Source organism: Neomonachus schauinslandi, chromosome 4, assembly GCF_002201575.2.
Source record: "Neomonachus schauinslandi chromosome 4, ASM220157v2, whole genome shotgun sequence".
Taxonomy (NCBI): Eukaryota; Metazoa; Chordata; class Mammalia; order Carnivora; family Phocidae; genus Neomonachus; species Neomonachus schauinslandi.
The window spans coordinates 89,873,269-89,894,604 of record NC_058406.1 but is presented as its reverse complement, the minus strand read 5'-3'; the positions used below and the strand labels follow the sequence as shown (position 1 = coordinate 89,894,604).

Genomic DNA, 21,336 nt, shown 5'->3' with positions numbered 1-21,336 from the left:
ACGTGGGCTTTCTGAGCCTGTTTTATCTGAAGCCATGCTTATTAAGCAAATTCTGTTGATTAGATTAGATGGTAACAGGTAAAGAGAAGGGAGGAAGCTTGCTCTGTCCCTTGTTGATCTAGGCAGCTATTGCGTCCAGTCTCCTTTATAAAAAACTGTTTTGTATTTACATTTTGTATTTACAGTTGGGTCATTGCTGATTCATAGAGCTTGAAGGATACATTGGCTTTTTTGTTTCAAGAAAACTTGGAAACAAAATGGAAGAAAACAAACAGGTAATGCTACTTTTCTTAAACCTGCTTGTATGACTCTCAAGAGGTATCCCTGAGATGGATTGTGAAGTAGTTAAAAGTAAAATCTCCTCAAATTTAGCTCCTAGCATTTCTTGGTGTTGGATGGGATCGAACAAGGATATACATAGATAAAATTCCATATTTGTATATGAAGTGAAAAAAAGTATCAGTTATTTTAAGTAGCAAAATCTACTTTAAAAATACTCTTAAGTGGTATTTTAGTAGTGTTAATGTGCTTTTGGATCCGCGGGCGATTTTGTTCACGAAAGATGCTGAATTGAGGAGGTGTGGGGTGAGGCCTGAGATTCTGCATTTCAAGGAAATCCAGGTAAAGAGGACCAATGGGAACCACATTTGGAGTGTGTGCTGTCCGATAGGTAGCCACATGCTACACGTGGTTACTGAACACTTAAAAATGCCTTATTAAGACTTAAATAAAAAGGAAGTCTTTAGTCAGGACTACCACCACAAGAGCATTGTAGTAGAGGAGAGGTGGTGAAAACCCCCATTTTCAACTGCTGGGGATTTATAGCCATGAGCAGAAGGGCTGAGCGGATGGAAGAGACCACGAGTTTTGGGTGTTAAGCAGAATTTAATAGGATTCTTGATAAGGCAGCTCAGGGGGATCAAATTATTAAGGGGTGGTGGCAAGGAATTTGATCAGATTGTGAGATTAAGGGTGGGGAATTCTCTAAATTGACTTAGTAGGATTCTTGCTAAACTGGCCTAAGCAGGCCCAAGATAGGATGGTGTCCAGGTCAAGGCCTAATCAGAAGACGGCTTAGAGGAGCCAGACTTTAGTTTGGTCAACGAGTCTCAGTCTCCTGCCTACCTGTATTCCAGTCTTTGGCAGTTCATTAAAGGTCCCTTGTGGCTAGGAGACTTAGACTTGTTAAATGCATTAGTAGTTTTCCCTTCAGCTGACTCTAAGCTCTCAGAAGCATAAAGCCAGATTATCACTTAATAAAAGATAAAAAAAGACCGTGGAGGCTTGGATGAACCATGGAGGAAATGCAGTACCACTGGGTGATTTTTTTTGGACAGAGGTGGTTGAAAGGCCAATGGATTTTACCAAGTAATTGGGAAATGAAGCTGGTTTTTCCTTAATTCCTGAAGTTGCACATGATTTCTGTTTCAGTGCAACAGTATGGATAATTGTGAAGTTCCCAGCAAGAAAGTGATTGAGTTCAAACCACCAGTGTACGAACAGAGATACTACTTTGTTAAAAACTTAGTGAATCGACATGGACTCAAGAAGGTAGGTATCTTTCCAAACACTTAAGACTGTCTTATCAACTGTTTAGTCAAAAAATACAAGAAAAACTTAAGGATTTGGCAAGTAAGCAGAGACTATTTGAAGATGTGTTGCAAGGAAGGAAAGGGATTAGTGCAATAGGGAGAACACTGACCATAAGATCTGCATGCATCAATAGTTGGGGAAAAAGGGGAAAAAGGTTTTTCTCTAGAGTAAACAACTGATTTGTGAGGGAGTGGGATAAAAGTGGTGTGATTGGAGAGTATAATGTGTTAATCTAAGGCTATCCTGTTTTCTAGGAGGGGGCCTTAAATACAGGCTGCTTCTGCCTTCAGACTGAGGGCAGGGTAAATTTCAGGGGTCTGTAGGAAGGAGAAGCTTGAGCTAAATTTTGGTTAACAAGAAATTGGGTATACTATGTAAAAAGCAGTTTAAAACTTCCTAAGGCTGTAGTTTGCTTTTGGACTAGGTTTTTTAAAGATTTTATTTTAGAGTGAGAGCACAAGCCGGAGGGGAGAGGCAAAGGGAGAAGCAGACTCCTGGCTGATCAGGGAGCCTGATGTGGGACTCCATCCCAGGACCCTGGGATCATGACCTGAGCTGAAGGCAGACGCTTAACCAACCGAGCCACCCAGGCACCCCTAGATTAGGTTTTTTTTGATGCTATGTAACCCTTCTCCCACTGTCCCATAAATATACCAGCTTCAGAAAGGAAAATTACTGCTTGTGGCTAAGGGTGCAATATTGTGGTAGATTGCAAGGTTTACCTAAAATACTGAAGGTAAAAAAATGAAACACATCTGAGGAAAAATTGGATTGAATATAGGTTGAATGTGCCTATTGCTAAGGTATAGCTATAGTCCCTTTTTCCAGAGGGGAATTTTTTTTGGAAGCAACTTAGTAAATGCTGTAATTGGTTTTCTGATAGTGAATTTTGAGGTAAACTTTAGTCTGTTCCAGATTTAACACTTTGTGCATCTTAGGATAATATGGTATCTTTCATGTCTGAGTATCCAAAAATAGTTAAAATCTGCAGATACCCCCTTAAGGCTGGATTAGAGCCAGTTAGCTACCCTAGAAGCTGATTTGGGATATCTTTGGGATTGGGTGCCATTAAACTTAAGTCTTAATTTTCTTTTCCTCCTAAAGTGGGAATCAAATTTAGGTGAGAGCGGTTAATGAAGACTTTAGTGCATAATTAAGAAATCCATTTAAGAATACACATAAATGTACATTAAGGGGATTAGATTAACAACACTGAATATAAATCCCTAAAACATTGGTCAAGATCGGGCACCCTTGTCTTAAGTTAAAAGCCGCTCAGAGGTTCAAAGTTCTGTTTTATAGGGTACTTGCCTACCATGTGGGGTTCTCTGGGTGCCAGACCCTGAGGGTGTTCTGGGTGCCAGGCACTCACGTGAATGCCTTTCTTGCAGTCCAAACACTAACAGCTTATTTCCTGCCCACTCCTCCCTTAAGTTTCAGATTAATTTCCTTTTTGTGTACTTTTTTCTACCAAAAAGATCTTGACATAATTATATGGTAATTCTGATAACCACTTACACTCTGTAAGTTTTTGGTCCTATTTAACTTCTGGCAATAATGTCTTCAATGTTCTGTTTCATCCGTAGATTGCAGACTTGGGCTTCGGTGATGCCACACTTTTATGGATGCTGAAATATCACCGCTGCGTTCAATATCTTGTTGGAGTAGATATTGCTGCCAGACCCTTTGAATGGGGAGGGTAATACCAAGTTTCTGAAAGTATTGTGCATTAATCTAAAACTAGTAGCACTATGAGGAAGTGTCAAGTTTTATACAGCTTATTTTAAGATTGGCACTGAGAGCCTCAAGCTCACTGAATGACTGTGCCATAACATTGTGAATGATAACAGTAGTTTTTCCTACCAACGTAGAAAGTATAGACTGTTAAATTATAGTAGACAAAGCATTGCAGATTCAATTTTCAATGGCAAAATGCTGGACACCAGGAGAACTCATTAGAGGATTGAAATTGCCCCAGACCTCTTACTTTAAGCCTGAGCAGCTCTCCAGTCTCATATATATTGACTTGCAGATTTTTTTCAGGACTGTTTTTCTTCTAAAGAAAGCTAATCACTGATCCAAAGGGAGCTGGAAGACCAAAAGTATTAAATGGCGAGAGAATCGGCAGTATTCAATCTTGTTCTCATTGGCCAGTAATCTATGAGGAAGTTACCCTATGACCTCGTGCTTACTACCTCAAGTCATGGAAAACTCACTTAGGTAGACACTGATCAGAGGAGCAGATCATCAGAATTCTATAGCTGGTGAGATTCTGAATAGATTATAGTGTTAATTTCCCTTCTGTTTTTGCAGGGGTAGGTTGTCTCCAGGAGTGGGGGGGTACATCGTTCCTCGGGAACTAGATTTGACCATAACCTTGTACCGTGGTTCTGCTGTACAAAAAGACTCCCGTTTGTGTGGATTTGATTTGATAACATGTATTGAATTGTAAGTATTAAAATTGATTCTTACTGTATAAATTTATTAGAAAAATCTGAATTAGTTCTCAGTAAATTGAGTGTCCTAACTAGATTTAAGTTGTAATCAAATTTATTTGTAAAGCAGGTTGACGGGATTGACTTTAATTTCAGATTTACAGATGGAGGAGCTGCAAAATAGCACCAGGAATATCCTGTATCCAGACTCACCTATTAAAGTTTTCCTAATTTTTTAAGGATTTTGAGCGCAAGAGATCTCAAGAGCACCAGGAAGAGCATAAGCTGGGGGGGGGAGGGGTGGGCGGCAGAGGCAGAGGGAGAAGCAGGCTCCCCCCTGAGCAGGGGGCCCGACAGGACACGGGGCCCGACAGGACATGGGGCTGGATCCTAGGGACCTGAGCTGAAGGTAGACGCTTAGCCATGGAGCCACCTAGGTGCCCCTACTTTTTAAACACTATTTTTGAGCAGGGACGCCTGGGTGGCTCGTTAAGAGTCTGCCTTTGACTCAGGTCATGATCCCAGGGTCCTGGGATGGAGTCCCATATTGGGCTCCTTGCTCAGCAGGGAGCCTGCTTCTCCCTCTGCCTCTCCCCCTGCTTGTGTTCATGCATCCTCTCTTTGACAAATCTTTAAAAATATATTTGAGCACAGGTACATTTCTGTGGAATTTAACACATGTAGTTTAATGTAACTTACAGTCAAGGCACAGAACCGTTCCATTAACCCCCAAACAAACTTGGGCTGACCCCTTTGTGGCCACACCTTTCTCTCACCCCTGGCCAGCACCCATCCATTTTGCAGCATTGTTTTTGAGAACACTATAAAATTATCTAATTTCTTGGCAGTTTGTTCCTTATTCCTGAGTATTCCTTTGTATGATGTGCCACCTTTTCAAGCATTTAAGGCTATTTGGGTTTCCAGTGTGGAGTTACTATGAATATAACTGATACCATTCATGGAACAGGTTTTGCATGAACACAAGTTTCATTTAACCCTAGGAGTGGGATTATTGGGTCATATGATTTTTCTGATTCAGATTTTTGCTCTATTTCCTTCGCTTATGCATTGATTTTTTTTTTTTCTTCTGATGTGTGAATTTAAAGCAATAAATTGCACTCTAAGTGCATTATAGCTCTAACTATACATGTTTTGATGTGTAGTATTTGCACTGATGCTGCAAAGAAGCCAAATTGAAGCTCCTGAGTCATTTACCTATGTGTCTTCCTCTTACCGGTCTGAGAGGTTATGTTTCCCTCCCATCACCAGCCTGCTGAGCTGTAGTGGTTATGGGGAGATATATGGGCACATTTGCCCTAAAAATCGTATCAGTTGTGTCTTTAGAAACTTTTTTGGGGTACCTGGGTGGCTCAGTCATTGGGTGTCTGCCTTCGGCTCAGGTCATGATCCCAGGGTCCTGGGATTGAGCCCCGTGTCGGGCTCCCTGCTCGGTGGGGAGCCTGCTTCTCCGTCTCCTATTCCCCCTACTTGTGTTCCCTCTCGCTCGCTCTCTGTCAAATAAATAAAAATCTTAAAAAAAAAAAAAACCTTACATTTTTCAGGCATATACTCAGTGTCAAATTGCTTCTCCTGTTCCTATTTATTTTTTTACATTTATTTATTTGACAGAGATAGCACAAGTAGGCAGAGCGGCAGGCAGAGGGAGAGGGAGAAGCAGGCTCTCTGCTGAGCAGGGAGCCCGATGCGGGGCTCGATCCCAGGAGCCTGGGATCATGACCTGAGCCGAAGGCAGCCGCCTAACTGACTGAGCCACCCAGGCGCCCCTCTCCTGTTCCTTTTTAAGGCAAAGATAGAAGTGGGTTAGATTAACATACAGCATCAGGATAGAAATGGCTCACTGGGTCTAGTGGCCGCCTCTAATGGGGCAGCTGATCTGGTCCTTGGGTGTGGGTGAGAATCTACTGGGATCTGATGCCGAAACCCACAACTTTTGTGGGGCATGTGTTCTAGTCTCATAGCACTGCAGGCCTCCTGGGGAGCTTATACTTATGCTCATACTTTCTAGTTACTGACAGTGAGGCCCAGAGAGCCCTGAAAGAGGGGGCAACGTGGTCCAAGGGCAGGGTGAGTATTTAGGAATAGTTGGTTTTAGGTCATGTAAGTACCGTTACAAAGATTCAGAAGGGATAAATGTAGAGATTGTTTTGCTAAATCAACTAGGAAAATAATTGCATTGTCTTTCCCGTTGACCATTTCAGGATAGAACACTTAGATTCTGAAGATCTGGCCAAGTTTCCTGAAGTCGTATTTGGGTACTTTTCTCCTGGCATGGTTGTCATCAGCACACCAAACTCTGAATTCAATCCCCTGTTTCCAGCATCGACCTTTAGAGATCCAGATCACAGATTTGAGTGGAACAGAACGCAATTTCAGACGTGGTGAGTTCATAAATGTTTTTGTGAATTTTGTGGTGGGGTTGGGGGGAGATGACCCCACAGGAAGTCAATCTTGATACCTATACATTACTGAAGTTTTTTATCCTAATAAAATTTCCCAGAATTCAGCTTGGTATTTAATAAAAGGGACCACCATATTTGGGCAAAATAAATGGAAGTTTTTGGTCTCAGGCAGCTAAGCAAAGTGGGGCACCACGTGCCTTCTGATATGAAGTCAGGAGTAGGAGTACTGGTGTGGAGATGAAACAAAACAGGAAGGGGGTGTGTGTAGGGCAGTGAGGGTGAGCCTTATACCTTGGCACAAGTGTTCCTTGACAGATGGACAGATGGTCATGTTTCTGGCATGATTGCAAACCCAAATAGGACTTGGGGGGTGTGTAGCCATTGTGTTCTCCTTTTTCATGCCTACACTCTGCTCCATAACTTTCCCTGTCTCCACATTTTTGTGATTACCTGGAAACTTGACTCAGGACCCTAAAGCCCCTCAGAAGTAAGCAAACCCTGTATGGCATTATGTATTGCTGTAAGAATTTGCAAGTTGCGAAGTATTTTAGCTCATTGTATTTTCTATTCTACTGGAGATTTTTAATTTAACCATACCTTTCAAAAATGCGTTTCTTTTGATTTTAGGGCTTTGGATGTGGCAAAACTGTACAATTACTCCGTAGAGTTCACTGGTGTGGGGGATCCACCAGCAGGAGCTGAGCATGTTGGATACTGTACCCAGATAGGGGTCTTCCAGAAAAACGTAGCAAAGGCGACTGAATGGAGCATTTCCGAGCCAGAGGAACACGTTCCAGAGGAACACGTTTATGAAGTTGTGAGTATTCTTTGAGGTAGTGACCAGGGTAAGAAGCACGTGGGTTAGGATGGTGAACTCTGTAGGGGTCCCCACTGTAGAGATAAATGTAAATGAGTTTAGAATCCTTCATACCCACAACTGCCTTCAGGGTTGGTCTATCTACTTCGCCCTGGAGACCACGTGGCCTTTTGCCATGTCTCAAAGCACATTACAGAGAAAGATCAGAAGTCCTGGAAAGCCTCCAAGCTGATGTGCCAGTGACCCCCTATTGTAATCTGTTAGGATCAGCAGCACTTCCTCCATAGTGTGGCTCAGGAAATTGAGTATTGTAGCTGAACCTCCAAGCTTCTCAGGCCCTTTGGGTTTCAGGAGGTATGGTGAAGTATAAGCACATTGCCTTCCTAAGCATTTCCCTCTAATGTCAGGCAGGAACATTGGGTTGGTGTGAATTGGTGGAAAAAATTGGCTTTGGGAGACTTTTGATCATTAGAATTTTTTTTTAAGATTTTATTTATTTGACAGACAGCGAGAGAGGGAACACAAGCAGGGGGAGTGGGAGAGGGAGAAGCAGGCTTCCCGCTGAGCAGGGAGCCCCATGCGGGGCTCGATCCCAGGACCCCGGGATCATGACCTCAGCTGAAGGCAGATGCTTAACTGACTGAGCCACCCAGGCACCCCGATCATTAGAATTTTTAAAGCAGATCATATAGTTAATGACTGTGCTTGAGGCTTGATTCCCATTACATGGTGGCACACATGGCTAGTCGGATTTGATATGTATAGTTAATACACAGTTCATAATGTAAGAAGTTACTAATGAAGTGAAACCTCTTCCAATTTTTCCTTCAGGTTTACACCACCTCATACCCGAGTTTACAGCAAAGCAAATACTTCCGGCTTACTCTGAGTAGTGAGTCAGTCAAAGCAGTCGGCTTAATGAAAAGCAGGTTTCTCCGTGGTCCGAGGAAAAGGGAGGGCAATCGAGTGGTACCACTTGGCAGTTGTACCCCACAGTTTGGATTAACAGAAGCTCAAAGGGCCGAAATAGAGCAGTCCCCCAAACCTTACAGTGTGGGAGAGAAGTTCTATGTACCCCTGGAAAGACTCATTATTTATCCGAAGGTGAACCACTTGGTGGCCGGTAGTATGGAGAAGCTGAGAACAGTACTTGCTGAGGGACTTCGACTGAACGGAGATCAAAGTGCGGTGCAGGTGGAGTTGGTTGATTACCAAACACAACGCCTCTTTGATGAACATTTAATCAGCCCTGTGCTGGAGTCGTAAGTTTGGGCAACTTGGTTTTGAATTTCTCTAACCTTGTTTTTCATATGCTTTTTGCAGGGGTGGAGAGGCTGCAAAATGCACTTGTTCATGTTTGTGTTAGACCCAGTTGGATGTGACTTTAAACATTCTTAAAGCAAATTGGATTGTCAAATAAAACCTTTTCCCAGGGAATAAGTAGTTTCAGAAGTTTCTGCCTCCTTTGGGCTAAATGCTCACCTGTACTGTAATATTTGCCTAAAACATACAGGAAGTATTTGAAGATAAGAGCAGCCTCATCCCTGGCAGCTTCCTGGGTGGAATTGGGGTTGTTGTAGCAGTTGTGAATGAACAGCTTCACCCGGGGGGGGGGGGGGGGCGCTGGTTTAAATGAGAGACCTGAGTATAGAGGTTAGCTGACCACACTCTGCCACTAAAGGGACCTATTCATCTGCCGTCCTGTTCTGATGCACCTCAGGGATGAAGGTGTTTTTGGGTTTTTGTTACCACTTGAATATTCCAAATCCTATTCCAAGGAGAAAGAGCAAAGAAAGGGACAGGGCATGTGCTAGCTTTCTGGTAAGGTTGGTTCTACACCACTGTTCTGCTCCTTACTGAGCAGATGGAAGGATCACCTTACCACTCGAAAGCTGGGAGTTGTAGTTTCTCCTGGGCTGATGCGTGCCCAGTCCATGTCCTCCCGGGAAGGAACAAGGAGCGAAGGACCTTCGGCCACGTGCCGGTCTGCGCACAGCAGGCGTAGCCTCACTAACCAGGGGCAGGCTGGCTGTGGGGGGTGGGTGCCTGGGAACGGCCTCTTGGGGCCGTAGTTCTCAGGTTTTTTTTGAAGGGTTAATAAGTAGAAAGTGGATTTGAAGAGGAGGGTGGGGAAAGAAGGGACTCAAGAATAGAATCCAATCACATAATCTCTTGTTAAACTGTTCAGTCCCTCCACCCCCACCTTTCTAGACGGATTTTTCCATCTCGAATGCATAGGACCTGTAAGGCATACTCTTGCTACACCCCCCCCTCCCCCCAACAAAAGGCCCCCGTCTTTCTAGGCTTTTGCATGACTTCTGCATATGGCTTCCTTCTCATCTGTTAGAGCCAAGGTTTCAAGCCCAAGCCCCCTTGTCTTGTTGTCCTCCAGGCTAATTGATTACTTTGTTCAAGCTTCATCCCTTCCTGAGAACCTTTTCATATGATAGCTGTGGGTGATGGAGCTACTCTGTTTCCCATGTCTCTGGTGACATCAGGATCTACATCCTTTATTTGTCTTCACCCTCTATTTTGATACAGACCTTTGTACGTGGAAGGGTTCATTAATGGTCTAAGCCAGGTGTCAGATGTTCTTGTAGAGATAGTAAATCTTTGCAGCCTTGCCAACCACTGAGCTTTCTGGGAATTGAGGTGGAAAAGTGGCCACAGAGAAGGTGGATGTGTGTTCCACTAAAGTATAGACTAAAGGCAGCTGTTTTTGTCCATAGCTGGCAGTTTGTTATAAACAAAAAAGCTATGTACACTTACCCTTTAGCAGCATGAAAATGGAGATCATTCTAAATGGACAAAAGCAATTAGAGACTTTATTGTTGTAAACCCAGCCAAAGCTGGGTTTGCTAGGGGAATTTTTAGCTCACTTCTGTGTCTACTGGGAGCAATAACTGCCTCGAGTTTAAGCACTAAGAAGACTGCCTGGCCCAGAGTAATGTTCCTTATAAGGTAGCTGTGTTAATCTTAGCAGTGTTAGATAAGGGCTCATCCTCTTATCTAGGCAGCCAGTTCTCACAGCAGGGCATGTTGCAGGTCTAGAAAGTGAACAGTCCTTTAAGGTTGGGATCGAACATCCAATACCTGATTAAGAAAAGTGGCAACCCTAGGGGCGCCTGGGTGGCTGTCGGGTTAAGTGTCTGCCTTCAGCTCAGGTCATGATCCCAAGGTCCTGGGATCGAGCCCCACATGGGGCACTTTGCTCAGTGGGGAGCCTGCTTTGCCTGCCACTCCCCCTGCTTGTGCTTTGACAAAATCTTTAGGGTTACTACTTTTTACAGTATCTTCTCTGCTTTATATATAAAATGAGTTGTGTAAAGTTCTAGCCAGATTTCAGGTGTCTCAGTGTGGGGACCTACTGAAATAAAGACGAGTCCTCTCCAGCCACTCTTTTTAAAACAACTTGAGGGGCACCTGGGTGGCTCAGTGGGTTAAGCGTCTGCCTTCAGCTCCGGTCGTGATCCCAGGGTCCTGGGATGGAGCCCTGCATCAAGCTCTTCCCCCACCCCCCAGCTTATGCTCTCTCACTCTCAAATTTTAAAATATTTTGAGTAAGAACAGTGGGGAGAGGGAGAAGCAGGCCCCCCACCGAGCAGGGAGCCTGACATGGGGCTCGATCCTAGGACGCTGAGATCATGACCTGAGCTGAAGGCAGGCGCTTCACCGACTGAGCCACCCAGGTGTCCTCACTGTCCCTGTTCAACTTGCTCTCTGCTCTCCCTTCACCTCCCAGTGCATTCCCCCGCTCATGTAAAACCCACCCTCCAGGGGGCAGTGTTTGATGGCCACCTCCCCTTCATCCCTCTTTTATTTTCCAGCAGCTTCCTGTGAAAAGGGGACATGAAGGAATTTTAAAATTTTGAATCATGCTTTGCTATCAGTAGGTTTCTTTTTCCTCCATGCAGGCTGCATATTAGGCCCTTTCTGGGGGAGATGTTTAAAAGGAGCTTCCCTTTGCTTTCCTGTAGGGGAACTCCTGCCTGTGTATGTGTCCCTTATATGTTAGGTAAAACAAATTTCCTGTTATAAAACCAGTGCCAAATCCTGGTTTGAGAAGCCTTGGGGTGCAGAGATTGGTGAGCAACAGGAAGAAGTTGACAGCTCTGGCTGAAACTTGATATTAAGGTGTTTGGTGGTTTCTGTCTTACCGCTAGTATCCCTCCAAAACCCAAAAGAACAACCCTACCAATTAAAAACTGTAAACTCGTTTTTCTATAATCTAAAAAAAATTGTAAAAGTAAACTTTAAAAATGAAGACAACTCAGAACTATGTAGACACTAAAGTAAGCTTTATAATCTTTATGCTTTTTCTTAACTACCTGCTCCCGACACCATCTTTGGAAACTCCCTGCACCTCATTCAATGCTTTCTTGAAGACAGCAGCCCTGCCCACCATTCCTCAGAATTCCGAGGGATTAAAATGTCTATCTTCTGATACTATTTTATATAAATGGTATTGACTTTTTGATGCAGCTTCCTTTATCACTAGCAATGTATTTTATAAATTCATTTCCATCTATTTGCATTCATTTTAATGATCACTTTGCTTGGGGCACCTGGGTGGCTCAGTCATTAAGCGTCTGCCTTGGGCTCAGGTCGTGATCCCAGGGTCCTGGGATCAAGCCCCATATTGAGCTCTCTGCTCAGTAGGGAGCCTGCTTCTCCCTCTCCGTCTGCCCCTCCCCCTTGCTTGTGCATCCTCTCTCAAATAATTTTTTTAAAAATTAAAGTGATCGGGCGCCTGGGTGGCTCAGTCGGTTAAGCGACTGCCTTCGGCTCAGGTCATGATCCTGGAGTCCCGGGATCGAGTCCCACATCAGGCTCCCTGCTCGGCAGGGAGTCTGCTTCTCCCTCTGACCCTCTTCCCTCTCGTGCTCTCTGTCTCTCATTCTCTCTCTCTCTCAAATAAATAAATAAAATCTTTAAAAAAAAAAAATTAAAGTGATCACTTTTTTCTTAAGTTTATGTTAAAAAATGGCAGACTAAGGACAAAGTGTCCCTGAACTGTTTGTACCCCCTCCCATCTCACTCCTTAGAGACAACAAAGGTTCTTAGGTTCACAATAACTGGAACTACAAGTAGATTCCAGTTTTGCAAGAACCAGTGCCTTTTTCAGGGGGTGGATTGTTCCTTCTAGGAAAACCCTTGGAATGGACTGCAGGGTTTGTAAAGAAAGGCCTCAGCTTTTAAGATGGCTTTGCTCCAAGGAATTTCCCTGCACTGAATGGTAATGAAAAGTGTGGTTGCGTAGGAGAGGCAGTTCTTAAGAGGGAAAAATAGGGCCATAGCCCACCGCCAAAAGTAGGTGTGGAATGTGTGTTACCAGGTATTAGAACACCCCTGGCCCTTGGTCTGAATAAAAGTTTGCCTCCAACTGTTTCCATGGTCTAGAAGCTTCACGTCCTCACAGCACTGTGGCTCCAGGTTTGGTTTCCATGCCCTAGAGATGGCAGTGACTCTTCCACAGCTCCTCCCAACCCTTCCTCTGCTCAACTCTAGTCTCCTCACGCACACCACACCCTGCAGTTGAGCTCTCAGAGGTACTGCTCTCCACCCCAGGGGCTCAGTTCTGTCGCTGAGTATCAAGGACTAATTCCAAATGAAATTCCCTCAGCTAGGTGCCAACAAAAGCACCTTGTTACACAGGGTCCTGTGTGTTAGCTGCTGACAGGAGGTCAGGGAGGAGCGTCGTGCAAGGTGGAATCTCGAGCCGTCCCTTCAAGGATGCCAGGTGGTTTAACTGGCTAACATGCTTGCTCGCGGTAGAGGATGCCCCTCTTCCAGGGATATCCCGCAATAGGGAACAGATAGGCGTTTTCCAGAGGTCTTGCAAAACAAGCTTGTAGGAGTCAGAGGTCATAAATTTGTACGGTAGATGTTTCACCTCTTTGCAACTAGTATTTGAAGACCACAGCATGCCATGCTTTATATACAAATTGTTTGGAAGTCAGCCATCAATGCTCTGCCCATTTACCTATTGCGCCCTTCCTGTGCCTGTCACGTTTTGTGGACTCTTCTTCACCTGCACTGTTGCCGTTCATCTCCTTTTCATTCTCATGTGACTCTGGCTGGAATTAGTCAAATTAAGCTCTGGGCATTTTATGGTCTTTCCCAGAAATGTCACATTGCTCCCTACTCCTGTGCCTTAGCCTTGACCCAGTCAGATTCTTTGCATTTGTTGAAGAGGCTCTGATACTCCACTATCTTTGTCTAGCCTCATCCCTCTGGAAGCCATTTATCATGCTGACCACCCAGTCCTTTCTAGTAGGAATCCTCACAGAACAGAGCTGACAGTCTTTTATTAATTCCACATTAAAGGAAAACAATTTACTTAAATAGGGTAAAAGTCTCTGATGCTTCCAAATCTTTTTTTGCAAGTATTTCAAATTATGTAAAATTAGTATTGAACAGAGGCACCAGGCAGGCTCAGTTATTAGAGCATGCGACTCTTGATCTGGGGGTTGTAAGTTCGAGCCCCATGTTTGGCAGAGAGTTTACTTAAAAAAAAATTAGTATTGAAAGTATTTTTCCTTTTGTCTTAATTCCATAGAATACTGGGAAAGAAGGGCAGACACAGGCTCACTTGGGAGAGAGTTGAACTGAATCACTGAAGTTAAATACCACAAGGTGGCACACTTTTCCCACTTAAAGGTAATTGTACTTTGCTTCGAGAACTCCCCGATACAAATAAGCGGCAAAATAACTTGAAGCTTTTTGCAATTATACTTGGAAATCACTGCTAAATGGTTTAAAGATCAGTTTAAGAGAAATGGTTGAGGAGAAATCTCTATAGAAGTCAAGTGCATAGGAACGGGGTCTAATGTAATTCAGGCAGGAAGGTCTCTTGACATTTTATTTCCTTGTCATGTGGGGCCATATGGAATAGATGCCATCGACTCAGGGAATGTCCAAATGTAAGCCTTTTCTGTTTGCTTCCTAAAGTTTTGTTACATTTTGTGTGATGTGGGATGGATTAACTCCACCAAGTATTTCCTATCATGCAGACATAAAGATTTGTCCATACCAGGTATGTGATATGTAGGTACAGGAATGAAGGTGTAAAATGTGGTGAGGGAGGAAGGAGAGAAAAACACTGGGCGTTGGGGAAAGGCTGGGCCTGGGAACTCCATGCCTGAGATGTGGGCAAGGGAGTATGAGGGCAGATCAGAGGGCCTTGCCGGCTTCTGCTGTGATCTAGCACCGTGATCCCCATCCCACCGGGTCTTGCTGCTTAGCGCACATAATCTTTCCTCATCTGCATGGCAATCTGCAGAGAGAGAGAGGTGGGTTCAAACCCACAGTGAACCATTGCTCTTTACATGGCTATTGTCATTTGAGTATCAGCAAAGGGAATGTGCTGGCGCTGTTCCCCTGTGAGGACCTAGTCAAAGGGAGGAATAGTCTGGACAGTGGTGGCACTGAGCATCATTTCTGTGAGGATCTTACCCTCTAATGGTGGCCTCTTTATTGACCATCTTCTATGTGTCTAGCACTAGAATGAAGGTATGTATGTAGATGCTGCACAAAGGCCAATTTTGGCCCAACAGGAGTGCTTACTGTGGTATATTCCTAATAGTTCATGGGTTCTTGCTCATAACACAGAAGAGTCAGTGATAGTATTATCTCCATCCTTGATTGGAAACAGGTTCAGAAGGGAGCCTGAATTCAGACTCAGGTCTGTCTTACTCTAGAGCCCATGCCCCACCCCCCGCCTCCCTCCATTGCAGGGTGAAGCTCAGAGTTCAAAAGAAGGGTCTTTCACTGGAGGATTCAAGTCTGTGCTACACCACCTGGTAATAAATGAGGGGAAACCGTCAGGGTGAAGTTATACTGATCCTTTTACTTCTGTTTTCTTACCTTGGCAAGAATCTGACCGATTTCTGACAGAATCTTAACGGACATTTTAAAGTATACACACTGTAAAGTTTAAGATGGTTTTTATTGAACAGGTAAAAGATTCACCTTTACATTATTAGAAATACAATAAATTTTTTTGGGTAAAAACTTCCTGGATTTATAGTTGTACAGTCAGAAATATATAAATATGAAGGTCATTTTCCAAGTATTAGAACAATACTAATGGAATCACTTCCATAACAATTTTTTTCCATAAACATTTACATGATTACCCACAAGTTGTATCAACTTCCAGAATAAGATGTATTTCCAAAAAACAATCAAACAATATATCCTAAGTATTCCTCTGCATGGGATTTGGTCAATGAATATCAGCAAGAGAATTTTGTTATATATATATAAGATGAACATAAACATTTGTAAGTGCAGACTATGTTGTTGTTGTAAATAAAAAATTTTGCCACTTTGTCATATAGGGAGTAGAGACCACCCACATGACTACTGAAAATATACTGTGTATATATTCTCTTATGAAAAATCATGTATCTAAGGTAATAAGGCCTTTATTTCCAGAGTAGTCTTTAAATTTATTTCATCCTTTATATTTTTAGACTTTATATTCTTAAACATCTCAGCTATTAAAATTATGCATAGTACCTAAGCCAACACAGAAAGGGGCATTAATAATTTCAATTACAGTACTTGAATATATTCACATGACGTACCATCTAAGAGAACTGACCAAGTATAATTTCTGAACTGTCCCAGTTAGACCTGTTGAAATAAAATGCAACCCCATCATATAAGCCCAGTCTCTTTTAAGCACTATTATATGATTATGTAAGTATTACGTAGCCTAACACTTCAGAGCACTTAAATATTTAATACTGTCAGCTTGAGTTTGCAAAGTGGTCTAGTTGGCGTGGCAATCTCAGTCTAAAATTACTTCTGGATGTCTTATGTTTTGGTTGGAGGTTAGCTGAACATTTGTTTTCCTTCTAGTAACAAATGGGCTAAGTGGTGGACCTTGATGGCTCACAATTTTCCCGCACAAGCAAAACAAAACGCAAGAATCTAGTTTGGATATCATTTCTCTGATGGTATTTTCCTGGAATGGGATGGTGGGCTTTAGGATTCTTGGTCAAGACTTAGATTTTAAAGTACTAATCCACAACAGTTGCTGAATATGGAAGGCTTCCACACCTCAAAGGGGAGTCAACCATCAAAATGCAAACTGATGGCCCAGGGCTGCTCTGCCCGCTACCCGACATCCTCTCTGGTCTCAGTTACCAGCTCGAGTCACAGGAAGTGGGCTTCAGACGGGTCTCTGTATTTCCCCCAAACAGGGTATTTAAGACTTCCTTCCTTATTTGATCACAAATAAATAGCTTTAATATACCATTAATCTTTCTCTAGGATAGGATTAGACAAAGACAATGTTATACATTTGCAAATTCTCCAAGACTGGGTGATTTGAAATTTGACTTTAAAGACCAATTTATTAAGATCTAATTTTTTGAATCCAATTTTCTTAACTCCAAATGGAACCAAAAGTGCACTTGGTATTTAAAAAGCAACACTACATCAAAAACTAATGATGTACTGTATGGTGACTAACATAATACAATAAAACAAATTTAAAAATTTTTAAAAATAAAAATTCCCAAATTAAAAAAAATAAGCAATTTTTAAAAATAGCTACATCGTTAAGATATAGCTACACAGTACATGCTCTAAGAAAAACCAGAAAAGCCAGGCAGACATTTAAACAAACTTTAACGAATATTTCCAGGGGACTGTAAATAAATGTGATTGCAAAGTATGCCCACCAATGCCACACAAAATAAAAGGAATCCAGACTTGTGCTGACTTTTCCCTCATCAGTGTTTCTATTAAAATGACTTCCTACTACATAAATCAAGATGTATCTGGTGGTTGCTAAAATTATAGAGGGCATGATTTTTTTTTTAAAAGATTTTTTATTTATTTGAGACAGAATGAGAGAGACAGAGAGCACATGAGAGGGGGGAGGGTCAGAGGGAGAAGGAGGCTCCCTGCCGAGCAGGGAGCCCGATGCGGGACTCCATCCAGGGACTCCAGGATCATGACCTGAGCCAAAGGCAGTCGCTTAACCAACTGAGCCACCCAGGTGCCCTAGAGGGCATGATTTTTATGCTTTTCAAGATTTCCACATTTTTAAAAAAATATTTCTATATCCTTTTAAATGCTGAGAGCCAGTCTTGTATAAAGGTATCAGGAGGCCGAGGGCAGGCAAGGATAAGATGGGCAATGCCTGGATTACAGGACCTTTTACATAGCTGAAGAATGTCCTCACTGAACTTCGCTTATAATCAATAGCTTTTATAATTCTCAAAATGGCAAAATTATTTGCAGAAGTGCCAATAAAAAATATAGCCTAGAAATATTTTGAAAATAGAAAAATATGTTCTTAAAACATGTCATAAATATCTGTAAACACTAGTTTCATATCTCTATTAAAAACTTTGACCCCCCCCAATAATATATAATGGATGGATCAGCTCACTTTGTTACTCACAGAGAGCAAGCAAGTCTTTACCACTTAAGCTAACGGTTTTCCTTGGTTAGACTAAGATGGTCAGGTCAATTTTTTTCCTTTGTCAAAATAAAATAACAAAAGTATTACTAATGACTCAATCTCTCTCAACATTCAAAAGATTCTAAAATGGGGTTTCACCTTTTTAAAAATATCTATTTGCAATAGAACTGGATTAATTTAGAATACCTAATCCTTGGAATGTTAAAAAAATCTAAAACCCTAACACGAACTACTCAAAATTTTTCCAAATCTCTACATTTGGACATTGAAATATTTTCTTAATGTATTTTCCCGACTTTGCCAACACAAAAATACCTAGACCAAAGTTATTCTAACGTATCGTGTTTTTTCTGCACACGGTTTTGAATGTAAGGACTGGGAATTACTGGTTCTATAGAACCTGCATTTTTCTTCAGTGACTGAGTGACTCCAAGAACATTAAAACTTGTCATGTAAGACCAGAAAAACTTCCCACCTGATAAAAAGATGGTCTATCTGCTGAGCTTGTTAAACTGGATCCAGATCAGATATTCTTACTTTTAAAGCTATATTGGATTATGTTATAGTCTACTGTCTCAAAACAACTACTGTTACAGTAAAGGAAAAAACAGAGTATCCCATTGTGCGGAGTTTAAAATAGAAAACCACGAGTCCATGTCAGTAATGTCAAGCAGCTGTCCCCTGTCTTATCTGCCACCTCCTTGGAATAATTTTCAGTTTCAGATATAAGTCTGAACTTACACAGAAAAGGCCACTGTTTCTGACCATGCTACAATTTTCCTCCTGTTCTGAATTCTGACTCCTGAAACCAGCAGATATTATTCAGTTAGAACAGCTCTTAAGGTGCTTATGGGAGCTTAACCTATTAAATATTAAACTTACCATGAATCTCATCTATAGCGCTAGTAGGAGTTCTGCAGCTCATCTAACATTAACTAGTAACAATATGTGTTGCAAAATAATGGCATTACACTCATTCACATATCTCAGACTTAAACACACTCCATTTGTGACGGATACGGTGAGAATTAAGCATTCTACACGTTTAAATTGTATAACATTTTCCCCCAAACATGAACACCCAAACTTTATATCAATTACTTAATCAAGAAAAGTTACTAAGCAGTACAATAGCATCTGGGAGATTTCCTTAAGAGGTTATAACTATCTTGACAGAATTTATAGGGTCCAAATGATTCACTTACTACTGCCCAAACCTGCTGAGCACCTCTACTATAGGTTTTACACTTCAGTACGGAGCTGTACTCAGATGTATAGCGTTGCTTTCCCCACCTGGGGGTTCTGAAAGAAAACGCAGGCTTTTCATTATCCTATGCAGTGACCGCGGAAGCCGTCTGCTGCTAGCAACACGTGGCCCAGCACCTGGATGCTACAGTTCTGATGTTCCCTTTCGGGGGGGTGGGACAGGATGGTGGTGGGTACTTTCCGAGAAGAAATCGGTGTTGGCTTTCCTCTTAGGAGGAACGTGCTTCATTTGTAAAATATGTTCATTTTCTCCTAAGTGCTTGAATGAAGTGCCTCGACAGCTTGACGGCCTACGTCTCAACCCCCCAGGGAAGCTTCAGTTCACCAGCTTGACTTCTAGCGTTTGATCACAACTTGTTCATAAGCTCCAGACCCCACCCTACAACAGGAGGGGGGAAAAAAAAACACTTCAAGATCTTGAGCTGTAATGCTTGAAACTGTTCTGGTTAACCTTGCCCTCAAAGAGATAGTGCATTAGGCATTTTCGGCTAGATTTGATTTCCACACGGTTTAAAGAGATCACAGATAGAAAATACTTGAAATATTAAATGTTTATCATCAATACGTTGGATTAGTCTAGTCACACTTATTCCTACAATAATCTAGTATTGTTCCTAAATCTTTAGCGTGTGGCAAGAAATCTTTTCTTGAAACCTGTTTATATGTAAATCCTAAAAATCAATCTCATCCAAGAGTATATACTGACTGGCAATTTATCCAGGCCTTGCAGTTAATGGGTGATTGTTTTTAGTGTGTGCTGTCTTAATGTACCTTTCTAGAAAGAATTCTTTTAGTCAACATGCCAATGTCTTCATTTTTTTTTTTTTAAAGATTTCATGTATTTATGTGAGAGAGAGAGATAGTGAGAGAGAGCAAGAGCAGGGGGAGGGGCAGAGGAAGAGGGAGAAGCAGACTCCCCGCTGAGCAGGGAGCCTGATATGGGGCTTGATGCCAGGACCCTGAGATCATGACCTGAACTGAAGGTGGACACTTAACTGACTGAGCCAACCAGGTGCCCCATGCCAATGTCTTTATATGTGGTCAGTAATGTAAATTATACCGGTGTAATACAGATTTAAAGTGAAGTGATTTTTTTTTTTTGTTTTTTTTTTTATTTTTATTTTTTATTTTTTTTTTAAAGATTTTATTTATTTATTTGAGAAGAGAGAATGAAAGACAGAGAGCACGAGAGGGAAGAGGGCAGAGGGAGAAGCAGACCCCCTGCCGAGCAGGGAGCCCGATGCGGGACTCGATCCCGGGACTCCAGGATCATGACCTGAGCCGAAGGCAGTCGCTTAACCAACTGAGCCACCCAGGCGCCCTGAAGTGATTTTTTTTAAAAAGATTTATTTATGAGAGAGAGAGTGTGAAAGCAGGGGGAAGGGCAGATGGAGAGGGGGAGAGGGAGAGAGGGAAAGAGAGAAACAGACTTCCTGTTGAGCGTGGAGGCTCGATCCCACAACCTTGAGATCATGACCTGAGCTGAAATCAAGAGTTGGACGTTTAACCGACTGAGCCACCAGGTGCCCCTAAAGTGAAGTGATCTTGAAGAGGGGTTTATTTCTTCATTAGCTCGGTTTGGCATACTGCTGGTTGTCCCCCTAACTCTATCCTCTCCTTCTTCATGGTTCTGGCTACAGGCTGTACAGACTTCTCAGCTAGAGGCCACAGTTCCTAAACTCCTTTGTTGACAGGTGTTGGCATGTGACTTAGTTCCCCGCCCCCCGACCCCATGGAACATGAATGGGGATGTGTCAACTCTGTCTCACTTGCTTAAAGAGAAATTGCTTGCTCTGGACTGGTAGCCATCCAAGTTTGACAACAGGTAGGGAAGATGGTGAAGGGCAAAATGGAGAGGCCTTGGGTCACCTTTTGAGGCAAAGCTGTCTAATCAGCCTGGCCACTCTATTTTTGGTTATCTTTGTTATAGCAGCTTAGCCTTTGCCCTGATATTCCAGGTACTGACTGACCTGTATTAATGAAATATGGACAATACTAAAAACTTAAAATTTGCAAGCCTTGTGACTAAAACAGGTATTTAAGCAACCACCATGACTGGTCTCTTCCCACATGGAATTTTAAGAGGAAATTCTAAAAAATGGGAGTAATGTACTGGTTACCAGCCTACTGTGGACTGAATTGGACCTTTCAGTTGACTGCTCAGAGGCTCAGTCATTCTGCAGAATGACTTACCTACAGAATAGTGATGATAAAGGAACCCACCTCGTTCTACAGACTCATTCTGCAGAAGAAACAGGAACATTCAAAACACCAGTGAACATTCATTCACAGCTACAGACAATCAGAATTTGAAGGGACCTTGCTGAGCGCCGCCCCTGCACACTGGCTTTCAGAGGCCCT

General features: G+C 42.5%; 2 protein-coding genes across 2 annotated transcripts in view; one reads left to right on the top strand and one right to left on the bottom strand.

The window, feature by feature from the left end:
- The first annotated feature begins 1,295 nt into the window (after positions 1–1,295).
- On the top strand, positions 1,296–12,356 carry HENMT1 (HEN methyltransferase 1). The gene is made up of 8 exons (XM_044914341.1): positions 1,296–1,319; positions 1,432–1,551; positions 3,180–3,292; positions 3,907–4,041; positions 6,248–6,427; positions 7,076–7,265; positions 8,097–8,468; positions 12,330–12,356. Exons 1-8 carry the CDS (start codon positions 1,296–1,298, stop codon positions 12,354–12,356), a joined length of 1,161 nt encoding a protein of 386 aa, XP_044770276.1.
- A 6,896-nt stretch (positions 12,357–19,252) lies between these two features.
- Positions 19,253–21,336, bottom strand: part of FAM102B (family with sequence similarity 102 member B) — an 81,637-nt gene continuing 79,553 nt past the window's right edge. Inside the window, exon 11 of the mRNA XM_021690133.2 lies at positions 19,253–19,354. Coding sequence (XP_021545808.1) covers positions 19,312–19,354 — 43 coding nt within the window. The 3' untranslated portion in view covers positions 19,253–19,311. The remainder of the gene's footprint in view (positions 19,355–21,336) is intronic.

Coding starts and splice junctions, on each gene's coding strand:
- HENMT1 (XM_044914341.1), top strand. CDS start 1,296: ATGGAGGAAATGCAGTACCACTGG. Junction 1,320..1,431: donor AGGAAATGCAGTACCACTGG/GTGATTTTTTTT, acceptor TTTCTGTTTCAG/TGCAACAGTATGGATAATTG. Junction 3,293..3,906: donor AGACCCTTTGAATGGGGAGG/GTAATACCAAGT, acceptor CTGTTTTTGCAG/GGGTAGGTTGTCTCCAGGAG.